The sequence below is a fragment of the Larimichthys crocea genome, chromosome XXIV, assembly GCF_000972845.2.
Source record: "Larimichthys crocea isolate SSNF chromosome XXIV, L_crocea_2.0, whole genome shotgun sequence".
NCBI lineage: Eukaryota > Metazoa > Chordata > Actinopteri > Sciaenidae > Larimichthys > Larimichthys crocea.
Window position 1 is genome coordinate 6,324,753 of NC_040034.1, and position 14,327 is coordinate 6,339,079.

Here is a 14,327-nt window from a genome sequence, read left to right on the forward strand (position 1 = left end):
GAATGTCTGAAAGTTGGTTCACATGGTGAGTGAGTGAGTGAGTGAGTGAGTGAGTGAGTGAGTGAGTGAGTTGGGGTGGTGTGTATGGGGATGTTTTTGGTCTGATGGATGAATATAGTCTGGATACCCATTCATTTCCTATGGCGGTCACTTTTGACCGGGAACACCACAGGTGTCATACACATACAGAGAACTGAATTTCCCTCATATCCCTGGTGCAAACAGCAATATACATGAAATATAAAAATTTTAAAAAGTTAAAAAGATCCAGCTCATTAGTCACATTTATTCTTTAGATGAAGATAAAAAATAATAATTAATTAACTTTCTTTTTAAATCCCTTTAAATCTCTCTGAGTGGCTGTATGTCCCACAGCCAATCATTGGCTGCATAGCAACGATAAAAAGCTCACGCTCATTGGCTCAAACTGAAACAAGGCTTCTGATTGGTCCTTTTTTTTGCCCCTCATCTCCGTGACCTTTCACCGCTACAGCGTCACCCTCGAGTTGTAAACATTGAACGAGAAGAGACGTGTTGGAGAAACTTCACTGCCCTTCAACTCTGACACATGAGACATGAGTCGAACAAAGACGTTAGGAGTTGAACGTTAAAGTGACACGGTGAGTAAATTAAAGCTGTCGCCTCGGTAACGGCTTTAAAACATTAGTGTGCTAATGCAGCTAAAGCTAACTGGACTGACTTTCTCAGTTTTAATCTGTCAGTAAATCAAAATCAATAAATCAACATTTTCTGATGATATAACAATAGATATTATTCCAAAAGCAACGTAAGTTTGCTGTCAGTCTGTTAGTCTTCATTTTACTGCACCTTTTTTCATGACTTTGCACCAAATCAACACTGCCAATTTGCTGTATATACTTTTGTACAATATATTTTATATTATATTATCTTATGTTGTCTATTGTCACTGTGTGTAATGCTGCTGCTGCTGCTGCTGTCATTTCCCAGCCAGGGATAAATAAAGTATCTATCTATCTATCTATCTATCTATCTATCTATCTATCTATCTATCTATCTATCTGTGAAACAGCAGAGTCATCACAGGTGTTTCCAATGATACTAATTAACCTGTCTGACCTGAATGGAACGGGACCATAGTACTTTACAGTAGACAGTATTATAGTAGTACTATATTCTATCTTATACTCAATCTATCATACTTATTATTGTATTCAGGCATCCAGTCGCAGTGTGAGACATGGTAAACATACATTAAAATTAGACCTAGAAGGTAAACCTGTGCAAGGATACAAATAGAAAACTGTATTTAAAAAGAAATACAACAAAAACTAGAGCTAGAAATAAAGATGCAAACTATGTATGACTAAATTAGATTGTAGAGAATGAATGAGTCATGACTTGTTGTGAAAAATGTCCAGAAAACAGTACCACTGAGTGTGTTTTTTGCCCCCCCGGGCATAACTCAAATCAAATCAAATCAGATTTTATTTGTATAGCCCAAAGTCACAAAGTACATTTGCCTCGGAGGGCTTTACAATCTGTACAGGGAGTGACACCCTCTGTCCTTAGACCCTCGGTTCGAGTGAGGAAAAACTTGCCCACAAAAAACCCTTTTAGCCTCAGGAAGAGCCACAGAGGAGGGATCCCTCTCCCAGGACGGACAGACGTGCAACAGATGTCACGTGTACAGAACAAATCAACACAAACATATTGTACAATTACAATGAATGATAAAATGATTACAGTAGCAGTGGAACCTGTGATAGAGATAGAGAGACACAGATGCACAGCGGCAGAAAATCATAAACTAACTATAAACTGTAATGGAGATATTGTAGCAATAATAGTAGTAGTAATATGTGTAGTGGGCGTCATGCAGGACCACAGCAGCAGCCACGATCCACGAGAACCTGCTGGACGACAAAGCACACAAACTCCGGGGAAGAAGTTTAGTTAGTAACATGCATTAATGAGACATGTATGTTTACAGATGGTGAGAGAGAGAGAGAGAGAGTTTTCAGAAAAGGGAGATGTGACTGCATCTTCAACCAATACCGTTACAGTAGACAGTATTATAGTAGTACTATATTCTATCTTATCCTCAATCTATCGTATACTTATTATTGTATTCAGGCATCCAGTCGTATGACAGAGAGAGAGACATGGTAAGCAAAATGTCCATAAAACAGTGCCATAACTGAGTGGTGTTGTACAGTCTGATGGCCAGGGGGGCGAAAGAGTTCCTGAGTCTGTCTGTGGAGCAGGATTGGGACAGAAATCTGCCACTGAAGGCTTTGAATCTTATAAACAACTGAAAGTGTAACTCTTTGTGTGTCATGTAGTTGTTACTGAGTATTAAAGCGTTGAAACATTTGGATTTATGTGGTTTGAATTCCCTTCTTTGGCCAATAGGTAGGGCGAGGGTGATTTTATAAATATATGTTTTAGTTGTATGTTCAAATTAGACACTTTCTATGTGACCTCCTCGCTATATATAATGTCATTAAGTTTCTCTGAGTTCTTTCAAAATATAGCTTGAACTGAGAAGTTAACCAGCTTTTGTCCTGTGGAAACAGATTATTCATCCCACTCTACATACGATCTCTTCAGTCATGGCGGGGATTTACCAAAGAACTCTAAATCTGAGGGCAGCTCTCAGACATTTGAGCCCACACAGCACCTTCTCGTCTGCAGCCACAGTCCGACATTCACTTGTGGGCCCCCGCAGTTCATTTCTTCCCATCACCACATCGCAGTTTGGGGTCTGCTGTCGAAAGCTGCACGCTGGGGCAGACGGACACAAGCTGCGGTCCCCTGCTGCGGCCCCAGACAGGCTGCCTTTCTCCAGAATAACTCAGGAAGATTTGGACTTCTTCAGGAAGATCCTACCAGGCAGAGTCATCACTGACCCGGACCTGCTGGAGTCGAGTAACGTGGATTGGCTCAAGTCAGTGAGAGGTGATGAAGGCTAGAAATCAAAAAAGCTCACTGCACTTGAAGATGTATTTTCCTACACCAGTTTGCTGATGGTCTGATGATTGTCTGCAGGTTCCAGTGAACTGCTGCTGAGACCTCAAACAACAGAGGAAGTCTCCCAAATTCTCAAGTAATGACTGATTACTTGTTGCAAGTGAAAATAGATACATGAGGGGCGTATACGGTGGTTAAAGTTGTTGTATGTCCCCTCCTGTAGGTATTGTAACAGTCGTAACCTGGCGGTGAACCCACAAGGAGGAAACACCGGGCTGGTTGGCGGCAGCGTGCCCGTTTATGATGAGATCATCCTCTCCACTGCACTCATGAACAACATCCTGACCTTTGATAGCATCTCTGGTAAGAAATACTGAGCTGTCAGCCTTTTCAAACAAACCTGCTGTGTACTTAAAGTATATTGGATTATTTTCTCCATCCGTCAGGTATTCTGACCTGTCAGGCAGGCTGTGTCTTGGAGAATTTGTCCCTTTACCTGGAGGAGAAGGACTACATCATGCCGCTCGATCTGGGAGCAAAAGGCAGTTGCCACATTGGAGGAAACGTGGCGACTAATGCCGGTGGACTCCGGCTGCTGCGATACGGCTCCTTACACGGGACTGTGCTGGGTCTGGAAGTGGTGAGTGGAGTAAATAAATGCAAGTATCTACAAGTGTTGTATTAAAATCACAAAAGTGTGAGAAGAGATTAAAAAAACACTGATCTAATGTTTGTGTGTTTTTGTGCCATGCAGGTGTTGGGAGATGGGCAAGTGCTGCATTGTTTGGCCACACTGCGGAAAGATAATACAGGATATGACCTCAAACAGCTGTTCATAGGGTCAGAAGGCACACTGGGGGTTATTACTGCAGTGTCCATTCTTTGTCCACGCAAACCCAAATCTGTTAATGTGGTTTTTCTGGGTACGATTTTCCCATTTATCCTTTTACAATCTGTAACTCTGACACTATTATTGTTACTTTGTGCAAAAAGTTGTGGAAATTATGTCACAGTTCAGTTGATTAATGTCAGTATGAGTTTGTGTTCATAGATTAGTGGTTAAATTATCGTATTCTCTTGAAATGTTCAGGCTGCGAGACCTTTGAGCAGCTGCTGAAGACGTTTCAGCTCTGCAGAGGCATGCTGGGAGAAATTCTGTCAGCCTACGAATTTCTAGACAGTGAATGTATGAGGCTGCTGAACACACACCTCAAACTACCCAATCCCATCTCTGGTAAGGCCACAAGCACACCCATACACACACTTTATATATATAAAAAACACACGCACACATGCCAAACTCTTCCCTCTATCTTGCAGATTGTCCATTCTACGTCGTCATAGAAACGTCCGGATCCGACCCAAAACACGATGGGGAGAAACTCCACAATTTCTTAGAGGAGGCGATGACGTCATCTCTGGTTGCTGACGGGACTGTGGCAACCGAAGACTCCAAAATAAAGGTGTTGTTTCTAAGTTTTTAAAGAGTTCTGGTGACTGTTCTGTCAGCAAAAAGACATCGGACTATTTCTGTTTCATCAAATCGTGACATACTGTGCATTAGGAGGCATGTTTCTTTATTACAATGACGTGGCTGTAAAAAAATGAAATCCATGGCGGATCTATAAAGAAACTATTTCATCTTGTTTGAGTAATGCTAAAAAATCACAATGTCCAGTTGTTTGGGGAAATTATTAAAAACATTTTTTTATAAATTAAAGTATAAATCTGACTTTTTTTAAGATTTAGATTTAAGCCTCCAGTTGGAACAAATGTGCTTTGACCATAATGCTACAGGGTAATCACACACAGAGTTATGGTTATAGGATTTATTGAGGAAAAACAATAAAGAATATCTGCAGCCTTTTGACCTAAACTTGAGTAATCAGTTTCATACGAGGGTTCTTTAATTTACTCTGTGGACTTTTTTAGCTTCAAATGATGACGCAGTCAGCCTTTCCACTCTCTAGGCTCTGTGGTCGATGCGTGAACGTGTCACGGAGGCGTTGACTCACGATGGATTTACTTACAAATACGACATCTCACTGCCGGTGGAGCAGATCTATCAGCTGGTGACAGACATGAGGGAGCACCTGGGCGACCGGGCCAAGAGTGTGGTAGGATACGGACACGTAGGTAAGACCAGAAGATGTAAAGACTTTTAAAAAAGTCTGTATCAGGAGGGAAATAATAGCCTGGTTACTCTCTGATTACTACAACAGCTCAGTCTCAATTTTTTCCATCTGTACTTTTAGGAGACGGAAACCTCCACTTGAACGTCACCTCTCCTGCCAAAGACCCGGCTCTCCTCGCTGCCATCGAGCCCTTTGTCTACGAGTGGACAGCCCGATGTCACGGCAGCATCAGTGCAGAGCACGGACTGGGCCTGAAGAAGAGGAACTACATCTACTACAGTAAACCCAGCCAGGCTGTGGCTCTGATGGGTAATATCAAGGCCATGCTGGACCCAAAGGGCATCCTCAACCCGTACAAGACTTTACCAGATAACCTGAAATGACCCAAATGGTCCCACCGCTGTGGGGAAGGTGGAAATGTGTACAGAGCTCATGTGGGATTTCCAATTTAGCTACAACCTTATTGCCATGTGTCCTTTCCTGTGGTGCCCTTTTCACACATTTAGTATAGAGTTGCAGATATGTCTCCAAAACTGTAAAAAAAATAGTTTTACAGTGGCATAACAGCCAGTCAACTACCTCAGCTGTACTCTAATAGGCATTAGTGTGCCTACTGGTTGCCACTAGGGGGCAGACAGAAAATGAGAGAGCACAGTACTGTAGTGTCCTGTGACTGTTTCACAGCCTCAGTATCTGCAGCTGTTTGTGTTGATCCAATCAAGTTAAAGTCTTTTTTAGTATAAATGTCTCTCTGGCAGTCTTTCTATGTTGAGTTACAGTCGAAGGATTGTAGCTGAATTTTGTGCTAAAAAGACTGGAACTAACTCAAGTCTGCTGAACGTCAGCTGAAAGATTTTGTCACTTACATTAGAAAAGGATCTCTTAATGGCTGGTATGAACACGAGGAATGATCACGGAAAGAAAACCCTGCTTCAGTCATCATGTGGGCACCTTTTTAAACTGTGAACCTCTAACTTAAAGGTCCAGTGTGTGTGAGTCTAGATGCCACTAAATCCTACACACTGGTCCTTTAAAATGTAGGTACAGCTGGCGAACACGAATGCAACAGTCCTGTAATAAATCCGAGCCTCACGAAGGTCAAAGTGTTTGAGATGTGTTGATTCAAGTGTCATGAATATAAACCCTCAATGATGTAAACAAAGTGATAGAAACAGCTGTCAGCGCCACAAACTGCATCCTCCAAAACGATCATAAAGTTGAAACAACAGAACATTAAATTGATTATTAACAACAGCGCTGCTTCAGTTTTAGCTCCTGTACCTTTAAAAACTGGCAAATAAAGAGGAAAAATCAAAACACATGCCGGCTAATCATTAGGCAAGAGTGCAGTAAATGTTTTTATTACATATAAAAAAGACAAAGCAACGTTTTTTTCCCAAAACAAACCCAGCATTTGTGAACAAACTCATCTGTAACCGCACAACTAGGCAACTCCAGAATAAAACTGTTACCAAACGAAGATGGAGTGTTTTTTGTTTTTTCCTCCTGTTATTCAGGCAACTTTTACAGTGTGGCATGATGGGAGATGAGGAGTAAATGGAAGCCCGCCTCGCTACAGAAAACCAGTTCAGCTCCACCACAAACACGTCTTCTTTAAATCCTCTCTGCCTGCACAGAAGACTTTCTTTCTTTCTTTTGCCTCCCTTAAATCAGCCACAGTGAGTTTATAAAGTTTGTCAGGCAGAGAAGATCAGTTCATCTCATATTCTTATTATAAGATACAGAGTAATGCCGATTGGCAAGTACTTACTGCGCGTCTACTCCACCAACCACCAAGATAAACATCGTGTTTTATCCTTTTTTTCCCCCATTCAAACAATTTCCTAACTTTTCCCTCTATTTCTCAAAAACAATATTCCTTACTAGCTTCAATAATGACAATATGGGTACAGAAAGTCCAGTAGAGTAAATGCCTATATATGTATACAGTCAGCTTCACGCACCGTCCTTACATATCCTCAGTAGTGTCGTAGCAGTGGAGATTTAATACATAAATATCATACTATTTTAAAAAGTTTAGAAACAATTTTGATTCTATTGGCTCTTTTCCTTTTGTAAATGAACACACGTGTGTGTGTTTTGTAGAGTGTGTGTGTGTGTTTGTGGCAATAGTTGGCATGTTCTAATAAAGCTAAATGAGTAAAACACTTGTGATTGTCTCTGAGCAGAATGCCACGACTGCATGCCACAAACACTGGGTAATTTATAAGAGACACTCAGTATGTAGTGTTTGGTGTTTGGTGTGTGTGTGTGTGTGTGTGTGAGAGCAGTCTTAAATGGGCGTTAAAGCAATGGGATGAAAGTACTACAGTATGCCATCCGTTTGTTCTTCACTCTCGCAGTAACAGTCTACAGTTCAGGTAAGTGCGAACACATTGGGGACAGGCTTCTTGTGTCCTGTCGGCGAAGGCTGGCTTATTCAGACAGGACCAGTTCCAAACGTCTGCGTGAGGCTTCAAGTCAGAGAGAGGGATGTCGGTGGAAGGCAACCACAGTGAAAGTGAGAGAGCAAAGAGAAGGATGAGGCTGGATGACACTTGAACAACTTTTTCCTCCGGTCCTCTGTCCGTCCACCCCCCCACCCCACCCCTTTTTTTTTTAAACGAACACTGGGCTCTTGTCTAAGCCGATCCCTGACATCAGGCAGCTGCCTCTGAGGCTCCTCTCCTTCTCATGACTCCTTGCCCTTCTCCAGAGAGCTGTGAATCTTGTCCAGGGTCTTCTTGATGCGCAGCGCGGTCAGCCTGGCCGAGGGGTTCTGGTACCAACACTCCTTCATCAGTTTCACCAGAGCAGAGAGAGTCTGAGGAAACAAAGGACGGTAGATGAAAGGAGAGTCACAGTGAGAGGAAACACTGCAATCAATGTAACTCCAGCTGTATTCTGGGTACTAGTGAGGTACCGATCTCTCTTGCCTTGCTTAACGTTTCACAGTCACGTCATCACAAGCTCACAAAAAGTACAAATTGTGATTATCCACCCTCCAGAAATTATCAAGCAAGACATCTTCCTGATTATTTGCGATTATGTCCCCATAAAATGAAGCACGTGACCATTTAATCGGGTTTAATATGTCTGAATTTGGAGCAGAGTGATTTCCCCCTCATTTTAAATACCTGAAATGCAAAAACTAAATAGTATTTGACAAGAAAATAGAAATAATTAAAGCATAAATGTACCTTTTTTTACGCATTTTTGATTCTTTGTGAGGCCTCAGATTTATCCCAGCTCACAGGTTGGGAATTAAGCAATATTATACGAGAAGGTGTGCGTTATCGTCATTATTGGCACGATAGTGATGTGATCAGGACCGAGGCTCTTGCGCTTGAGGGTCCGTTAGGGTCACTAAAGTGCCAATAATGACAAATAAAATAAAGCACACCCCTGCAGTGTTATATTGCGATTATACAACAATTACCAACTTAAAAAATTAAAACACATAATCAAAAGATATTTATATTTTGCTCTCAAACTAAACTTTCGCTTGCCGTTTCCTTTACGATCTCCATTTCCATGGAAATACACGCAGTCTGACTAAAAAAATAATCACTCACATCAAATATTACATGTAACAGAGTTTAATACTCCAGAAAGTAGTCTGAGCCATGATACCGAAGATACCCTCGCGACCATTTGGCTGTTCATTTTCATGAAACGCTCGTTACAAACAGGCTGTGAAATCCTGCTGATCGCTTGCTGTGTTTTAAGGATGTTTTTAGAAATCCAAGCGGCCACTTCCTTGTAGCTGACCAAACATTTTGACACCCCGGGCGGTTGTGAACAATCGTTTCTTTAAACAGGATTAAACAGTTAAAAGACTCACAGGATCAGAGAACCAACGATTAGGAATGAAAGGTCTCTGCTGCTCCACACACACCACCTTCCTCATGTCCTCAAAGCTCGGGTCATTTGGCACCTGATCATAAAACGGAGGCTTGTACTCCTCGACAATACCTGGAAAGTCAAAGTAAGATGATACAAATTAGAGCAAATAACTGGAGCAAGAGGAGGAACGGGTGGTAAATTAGGTCTCCCTTCTATAGCTGGGCCTGAGAACCATCAGAACACACGATAATCAAGCTGAATGTTTTAGAATAAGATATTAGAGGTGGTTGTTTATTATATCACAGTCCTAAAAACGCAAAGGACACTCACCGTTGCTGTATGTGCGTCTTGCTATCTCCCACAGCACCAGCCCGAAGGCCCAGATGTCCACTCTCTTATAGGCGTCAAAGCAGTCTGTCTGGATGGTCTCGTCCAGCACTTCAGGTGCCATGTAACGCTTGGTGCCAACCTTTGGGTTGTTGCCCACATCCAGCAGGTTGTCTGCCTGGGAGTGTGTCACAGCCAGCCCTGCAAAACACGCAGCAACAAACAGAGTGAAAAACATGAATGCACACAAGGTAAAAGAACTGTAGACCAATAAACGTGTAAATATATCGTCCTGGATTACTGACTGACCAAGGTCTGCGATGCAGCAGCGCAGCTCCTTTGTGACCAGGATGTTTTTGCTCTTCAGGTCTCGGTGTGCGATGGCCGGCTTCCCCTCCGTGCCGAAGATCTCCGTGTGCAGGTGCACAAGGCCGCACGCGATCGACGCGGCCATCGCCAAGCCCTCCGACGTCTCCACGGCAACCCGCTGCAAGTAGTCATAAAGAGAGCCGTTCTCATGGTAATGGGTAATAAGCCACAGCTGGGTGCTGGAGTTGCGAGATGTCATGTCAGACGCCATGAAGCCTGGGGAGGAGAGACAGACTGAATTTAGCTCAGCGACAATGCCGGAGCAGGAGTGAATGCAGAGGAGACAAAGGGGCAATCACATCTTTACTGAATGAACAAAATCTGCAAGATCCGACAGCCTCACCCAGTATGTTTTCATGTCTTAGCAGCACTGTGTTGTAGATCTCGGTCTCTCTGAACCAGGACTTCTCATCTCTTGAGGAGAAGATCTTTACAGCCACGTTCTCTCCCTGCCACTGGCCTCGCCACACCTCCCCATACCTCCCCTTGCCTGGAAAAGAGAGATGACGAAAGGTGAGGACGAGTGTGAGAGACGCAGGAACATAGACACGTGAGTTTTAAAAAAAGGTTACCATTGTCTGCTTTGAGTTCAAACTGAGTCTGATTTCTCTGACACAGATCAAAAGTTTCCACATCAACGGCACAAAAGCCACATTTTTCCAAATCCGGGCTGGCACAAACCGTACTGTACGGTGCCGTGGTGCATGTGACCTACATACTTTCATTTGAACACTAAAATTGAAATTTGTCAGAGCTGCCATGGCGACGGGTAAACGTTACAATCAACAACCTGAACTTTAAACACGGTCTGCTGCAAGAAAGACGGGGAAACGCATGGCTTGTGTTTTGAGAGTTAAAAATGATGAATGATGATCTGTATCTTAATGCAGGTTACAGTCATCCAACACAAGACAAATGTCTGAACAGACGGCTTCCTGTACTGTAGGCTCCTTGTGGATTTGTGTTTGAATCATTTTGTTTGTATGTCAAATGTCTTTATATTTTGATAATCGTGATATGAACTTCCTCTGTAAGGCTCGAATTGAATTAGTCAATTGATAAAATCAGTTTTTCGGAGTTGGTGCCTTGAATCCAACCTGCAGATGGCCTGTGGTTTGTGGTGCGTTATACCTACCTACGCACTCCATCAGACTGATCTGTCTGGCCACGGTTCTCTGGACGAGGAAAGGAAGACCTGAACCGCTGCCTGAGGTACACGAGTGGTCCAACAGGTCCTAAAAGACAGACACAGATGTCAGGTTATCTTTCGAAGGAGCGCACGCACATCACATGGTGGTGAAAAGCTGCTGGAAGATCAGTCGAATAATCTGACATCTTTCACCACGACTTGTATATACAAAAAAAACCTGAAGGCTGATGCACGTAAACAAGAGTTTAAACCTGACGCTGATTTTCAAAATAAAAGATATACTGTGTTAATACAGCTGTACACACACACAGAACATGTCAACCTCTCTTATTCTTACCGCTAAAGTGCTGTCTCCCACGTTGGAGGTGATGAGGCCATCTATGGCTCCCTGCTCCGTGTCAAACTCCTGCAGCCGTTGCAATCGGCCGTGGTGGAGCCGCCTGCAGGCTAAAACCGACACTACCGACAGCAGAGCCAGAACCACCACCGGACCAAGTACGAAGAGAGCTAAAGTCTCCACGCGATACCGAACTGGCTCACCTTCTAGGGCTGTGAGACAGAGTAGAGCAAAACAAGTACGATATTGACATATCAGATTATTTTATAGACAGATACAGAACACAGATTTCGTTCTAATATCTACCTGTTGGAAGCAGCAGCGACATCAGCGAACTCGTGGTGGTGTTGACGTTGCACATGTCCTGGGAGCAGCAGAAAATGGCGTGGTGGACGGACGGAGCTGTGGAGCACTGCAGACGGATATTGTCCGATCCCTCCAGGCAGCCGCGCTCGAACAACACCCTGCTGCTGGTGACTTTGACAGAGGAGAAGCATCGCTTACCGTGGCACTGGGTGGCCTGGAGGCATTTAGAGCCCTCGCACAGACACGCCAACTGTCGATCTGCGGAAGAGATGATACGAGTTCACCACGAGCTGTTTCGCAGTGCGTATAGAAACATATATGCGACTTCTGTCGCACTTCTTCGCAGACAAGCAGCAGTGGTCGCTCGTTGCTCTCTTTAGCTGTAGACACCAGGAGGCTGGACGCCAAATTAAGTCTGTAGTAGCCATATATCGTGACAAACGAATGCTCCAAACCTTGTTTGTTATTTAACTGCACTTTTCTTGTGATTCATCACTGATGGAACAATTGATCATTAAGTCTTTTTTTTCCTCCCATTGTGAACAAGGAACAAATATCTGTTGAAGCCAGATAGGATTTTTCTCCTTTTCTTAAAAGGAGAACACAACATGTTAGAATGAAGCACTGCAGGTATGTTTTGTTTGACTCCACTGCCTGATTTAGAGCCATTAAGGCATTTATTCTATAGGTTTTAAAATCACATTGGCTGCTGACAATAACCCACGTCCTGTACTTGGTTTTACTTAGAAAAGTTGTGCAGACAACTCAGTAAACCTGCTGTTTGGAACTAGCCCTGGATGTCGAGGATTAAACCAATGAAACCTGAAGAAAACATGTGGGAGACATTTAGATTCATTCATCTGGCAGATGCTTTTATCACGGTACAGTCCATGCCACAGTGGATCAAGGAGAAACCACCAAAGCTTTGGACACAAACCAAATGAAACTTCTTCTTGAGTCAGACTTTAGAAACTGGGTACATGAAATAAACAAAGCTAGAACACACACACACGTAGATTATCAGAGTTTAGTCCTTGAATCCACCTGGATAGTCTGAGACATTTCAGGCTGGCTGTGGAGGAGTTTGCTTGACCTGAGCATCTGTTTGGTGGCCGCAACGTTACGTCGGCTGCTCAACTTCTCTGCTGCAGAACGCAGCGCCTGATCTCGTCTGAATGCGCCCGAACTGCCTCATCGCTTTCACCTGAGCGGAGAACAAGCGCTCTCTGAATTGGTAGATCTTCAAGCTGCTTTCGAATTGCTATGTGAGCAGAAACACCACTGTGCTTCGTGGACATCTAATTAGTTGTAGCAATCATAATGCACTTGTGTTTGTGTGTGTTAGATTTATTAATTTAGTTTTTGTGACCTTGCACGTCCAGAGTAGGTAAACGACATGATAATAAGCGTCGGCTGTATCCATACGATCACCTACGTGGTAAAAAAAACCCTAAACACAGTTTTAAATCACTCTGAGATTTCTACGATCGGAGACGGGCGGTGGCTTCCCCTTTATACCAGCTGTCACTAAAAAAAATGAACAGCTGTCCAGTCATACGTGATCACATGAGAGGCAACAGACACGACAACAACAACAACAGATGAGATGCAATCCCAGACTGATGACACACACACACACAGAGTTGGGAAAGCGATAACTTGAGGCACGGTACCTGAGTCCTCGGCTGATGTCTGCAGGGTCTGCAGCAAGAGCAGCAGAAGGACGTGGACGCTGCTACGATCCATGTTTCAGTGCACTGACACAGGGAGAGGAGAGAGGAGCCACAGAGGGTTCAAATGAAGAGCATGATTCAGGGTTCCCACACCTTTTTCATGAACAAATTCAAGCACTTTTCAAGCACCTTCAAGCACCAGTTTTTCCATTTTTCCAGCACCTTTAAATAGGTAGCCTACTAGTTGTGTTTGCCATTATGGTCATGGGCAGCGGTGCCACTGTATGGCATAATAATATGGGTCTAATTGGCATTATTTCATATGGTGGTAGATTGACTGTTTTGATTTTTAACTAATTGTGAATTGGCTTGTATTTGTCAGCTTGTGAGAGGTGTATTGTGTAACTACCATAGCGCAATAACAGTGACAAATAGACATCACACAAATTTCAAGCATTTTCAAGCACTTCACAAAAAAATTCAAGCATTTTCACAACCTTGAAAACACTGAATTGAAATTCAAGCATTTTCAAGGAATTCAAGCACCCGTGGGAACCCTGCTGATTACATTCACACCTCTTATATATGTATTTAAATGACAGACAGACACAGGGAGGAGGCTTTACTGATTACTGGGACAAATCACCTGATATGTAATCACACTACTGGGTTTAAATGTCTTTACCCTGAGGTGATATGAGCTCAAGTTGTTGATTAAAGAGGCTGCTGATGTCCTAATAATACAAACACCAGCTAGCAGGCTGAGAGCTAACACCTTTTAAAATCTCAATGTCACAGCCTCTTGCTTGTGAGCAAGCAGAGCTACTCTTCTCGCAGGCCTGTTTGTTTGCGCTGTAGCTAACAGGCCAGCAGGTTTTATTATTGGCCGGGTTCAGGCGCCTCAGAGGCGCCAGCCAGCCAGACGGCTGCCCCGCTGTTAGCCGCTGCGAGCTAACCCAGCAGCACAAAGCGCAGACCGGGCGTGGACTGTCCTCTCCTCCTCCTCCCCCCACCGGAAAAAAACACACAGCCAGCGGGTTTTAAACCCGTCCACCTACCTGGCACACACGAAGCACAGCCTCTAACTCATCCTGCGGTGTTCGTGTGCTCCTGTATTCGGGTTAAATCATCGTGTGTCAGCGTGATTTGAAGCCGAAAACAAGAAGCCGCGGACCAGCCCACCCACCGAACCTAACGGCCGCGCGTGACGTCACCAAAACATTATCGTCAAG

The 14,327-nt window shown here is 43.6% G+C and overlaps 2 protein-coding genes across 2 annotated transcripts; one reads left to right on the plus strand and one right to left on the minus strand.

Moving 5' to 3' along the window:
* The first annotated feature begins 442 nt into the window (after positions 1 to 442).
* On the plus strand, positions 443 to 6,567 carry d2hgdh (D-2-hydroxyglutarate dehydrogenase). The gene is made up of 10 exons (XM_010740467.3): positions 443 to 620; positions 2,559 to 2,940; positions 3,031 to 3,088; positions 3,176 to 3,315; positions 3,399 to 3,592; positions 3,707 to 3,875; positions 4,043 to 4,186; positions 4,273 to 4,415; positions 4,923 to 5,088; positions 5,208 to 6,567. The coding sequence occupies exons 2-10, from the start codon at positions 2,595 to 2,597 to the stop codon at positions 5,468 to 5,470; spliced, it is 1,623 nt and encodes a 540-aa protein (XP_010738769.3). The 5' UTR covers positions 443 to 620; positions 2,559 to 2,594; the 3' UTR covers positions 5,471 to 6,567.
* On the minus strand, positions 6,476 to 14,325 carry acvr1l (activin A receptor, type 1 like). The gene is made up of 10 exons (XM_019277451.2): positions 14,154 to 14,325; positions 13,096 to 13,179; positions 11,423 to 11,680; positions 11,117 to 11,328; positions 10,765 to 10,864; positions 9,973 to 10,119; positions 9,570 to 9,845; positions 9,264 to 9,461; positions 8,932 to 9,062; positions 6,476 to 7,911 (listed from the first exon to the last, which is right to left on the minus strand). The coding sequence occupies exons 2-10, from the start codon at positions 13,166 to 13,168 to the stop codon at positions 7,780 to 7,782; spliced, it is 1,527 nt and encodes a 508-aa protein (XP_019132996.1). The 5' UTR covers positions 13,169 to 13,179; positions 14,154 to 14,325; the 3' UTR covers positions 6,476 to 7,779.
* Between the last annotated feature and the right edge of the window lie 2 nt (positions 14,326 to 14,327).

Coding starts and splice junctions, on each gene's coding strand:
- d2hgdh (XM_010740467.3), top strand. CDS start 2,595: ATGGCGGGGATTTACCAAAGAACTCTAAATCTGAGGGCAGCTCTCAGA. Junction 3,089..3,175: donor GAAGTCTCCCAAATTCTCAA/GTAATGACTGAT, acceptor CCCCTCCTGTAG/GTATTGTAACAGTCGTAACC. Junction 3,593..3,706: donor CTGTGCTGGGTCTGGAAGTG/GTGAGTGGAGTA, acceptor TGTGCCATGCAG/GTGTTGGGAGATGGGCAAGT.
- acvr1l (XM_019277451.2), bottom strand. CDS start 13,168: ATGGATCGTAGCAGCGTCCACGTCCTTCTGCTGCTCTTGCTGCAGACC. Junction 9,462..9,569: donor CTGCTGCATCGCAGACCTTG/GTCAGTCAGTAA, acceptor CGTGTTTTGCAG/GGCTGGCTGTGACACACTCC. Junction 7,912..8,931: donor ATCGTTGGTTCTCTGATCCT/GTGAGTCTTTTA, acceptor TTGTTTCCTCAG/ACTCTCTCTGCTCTGGTGAA.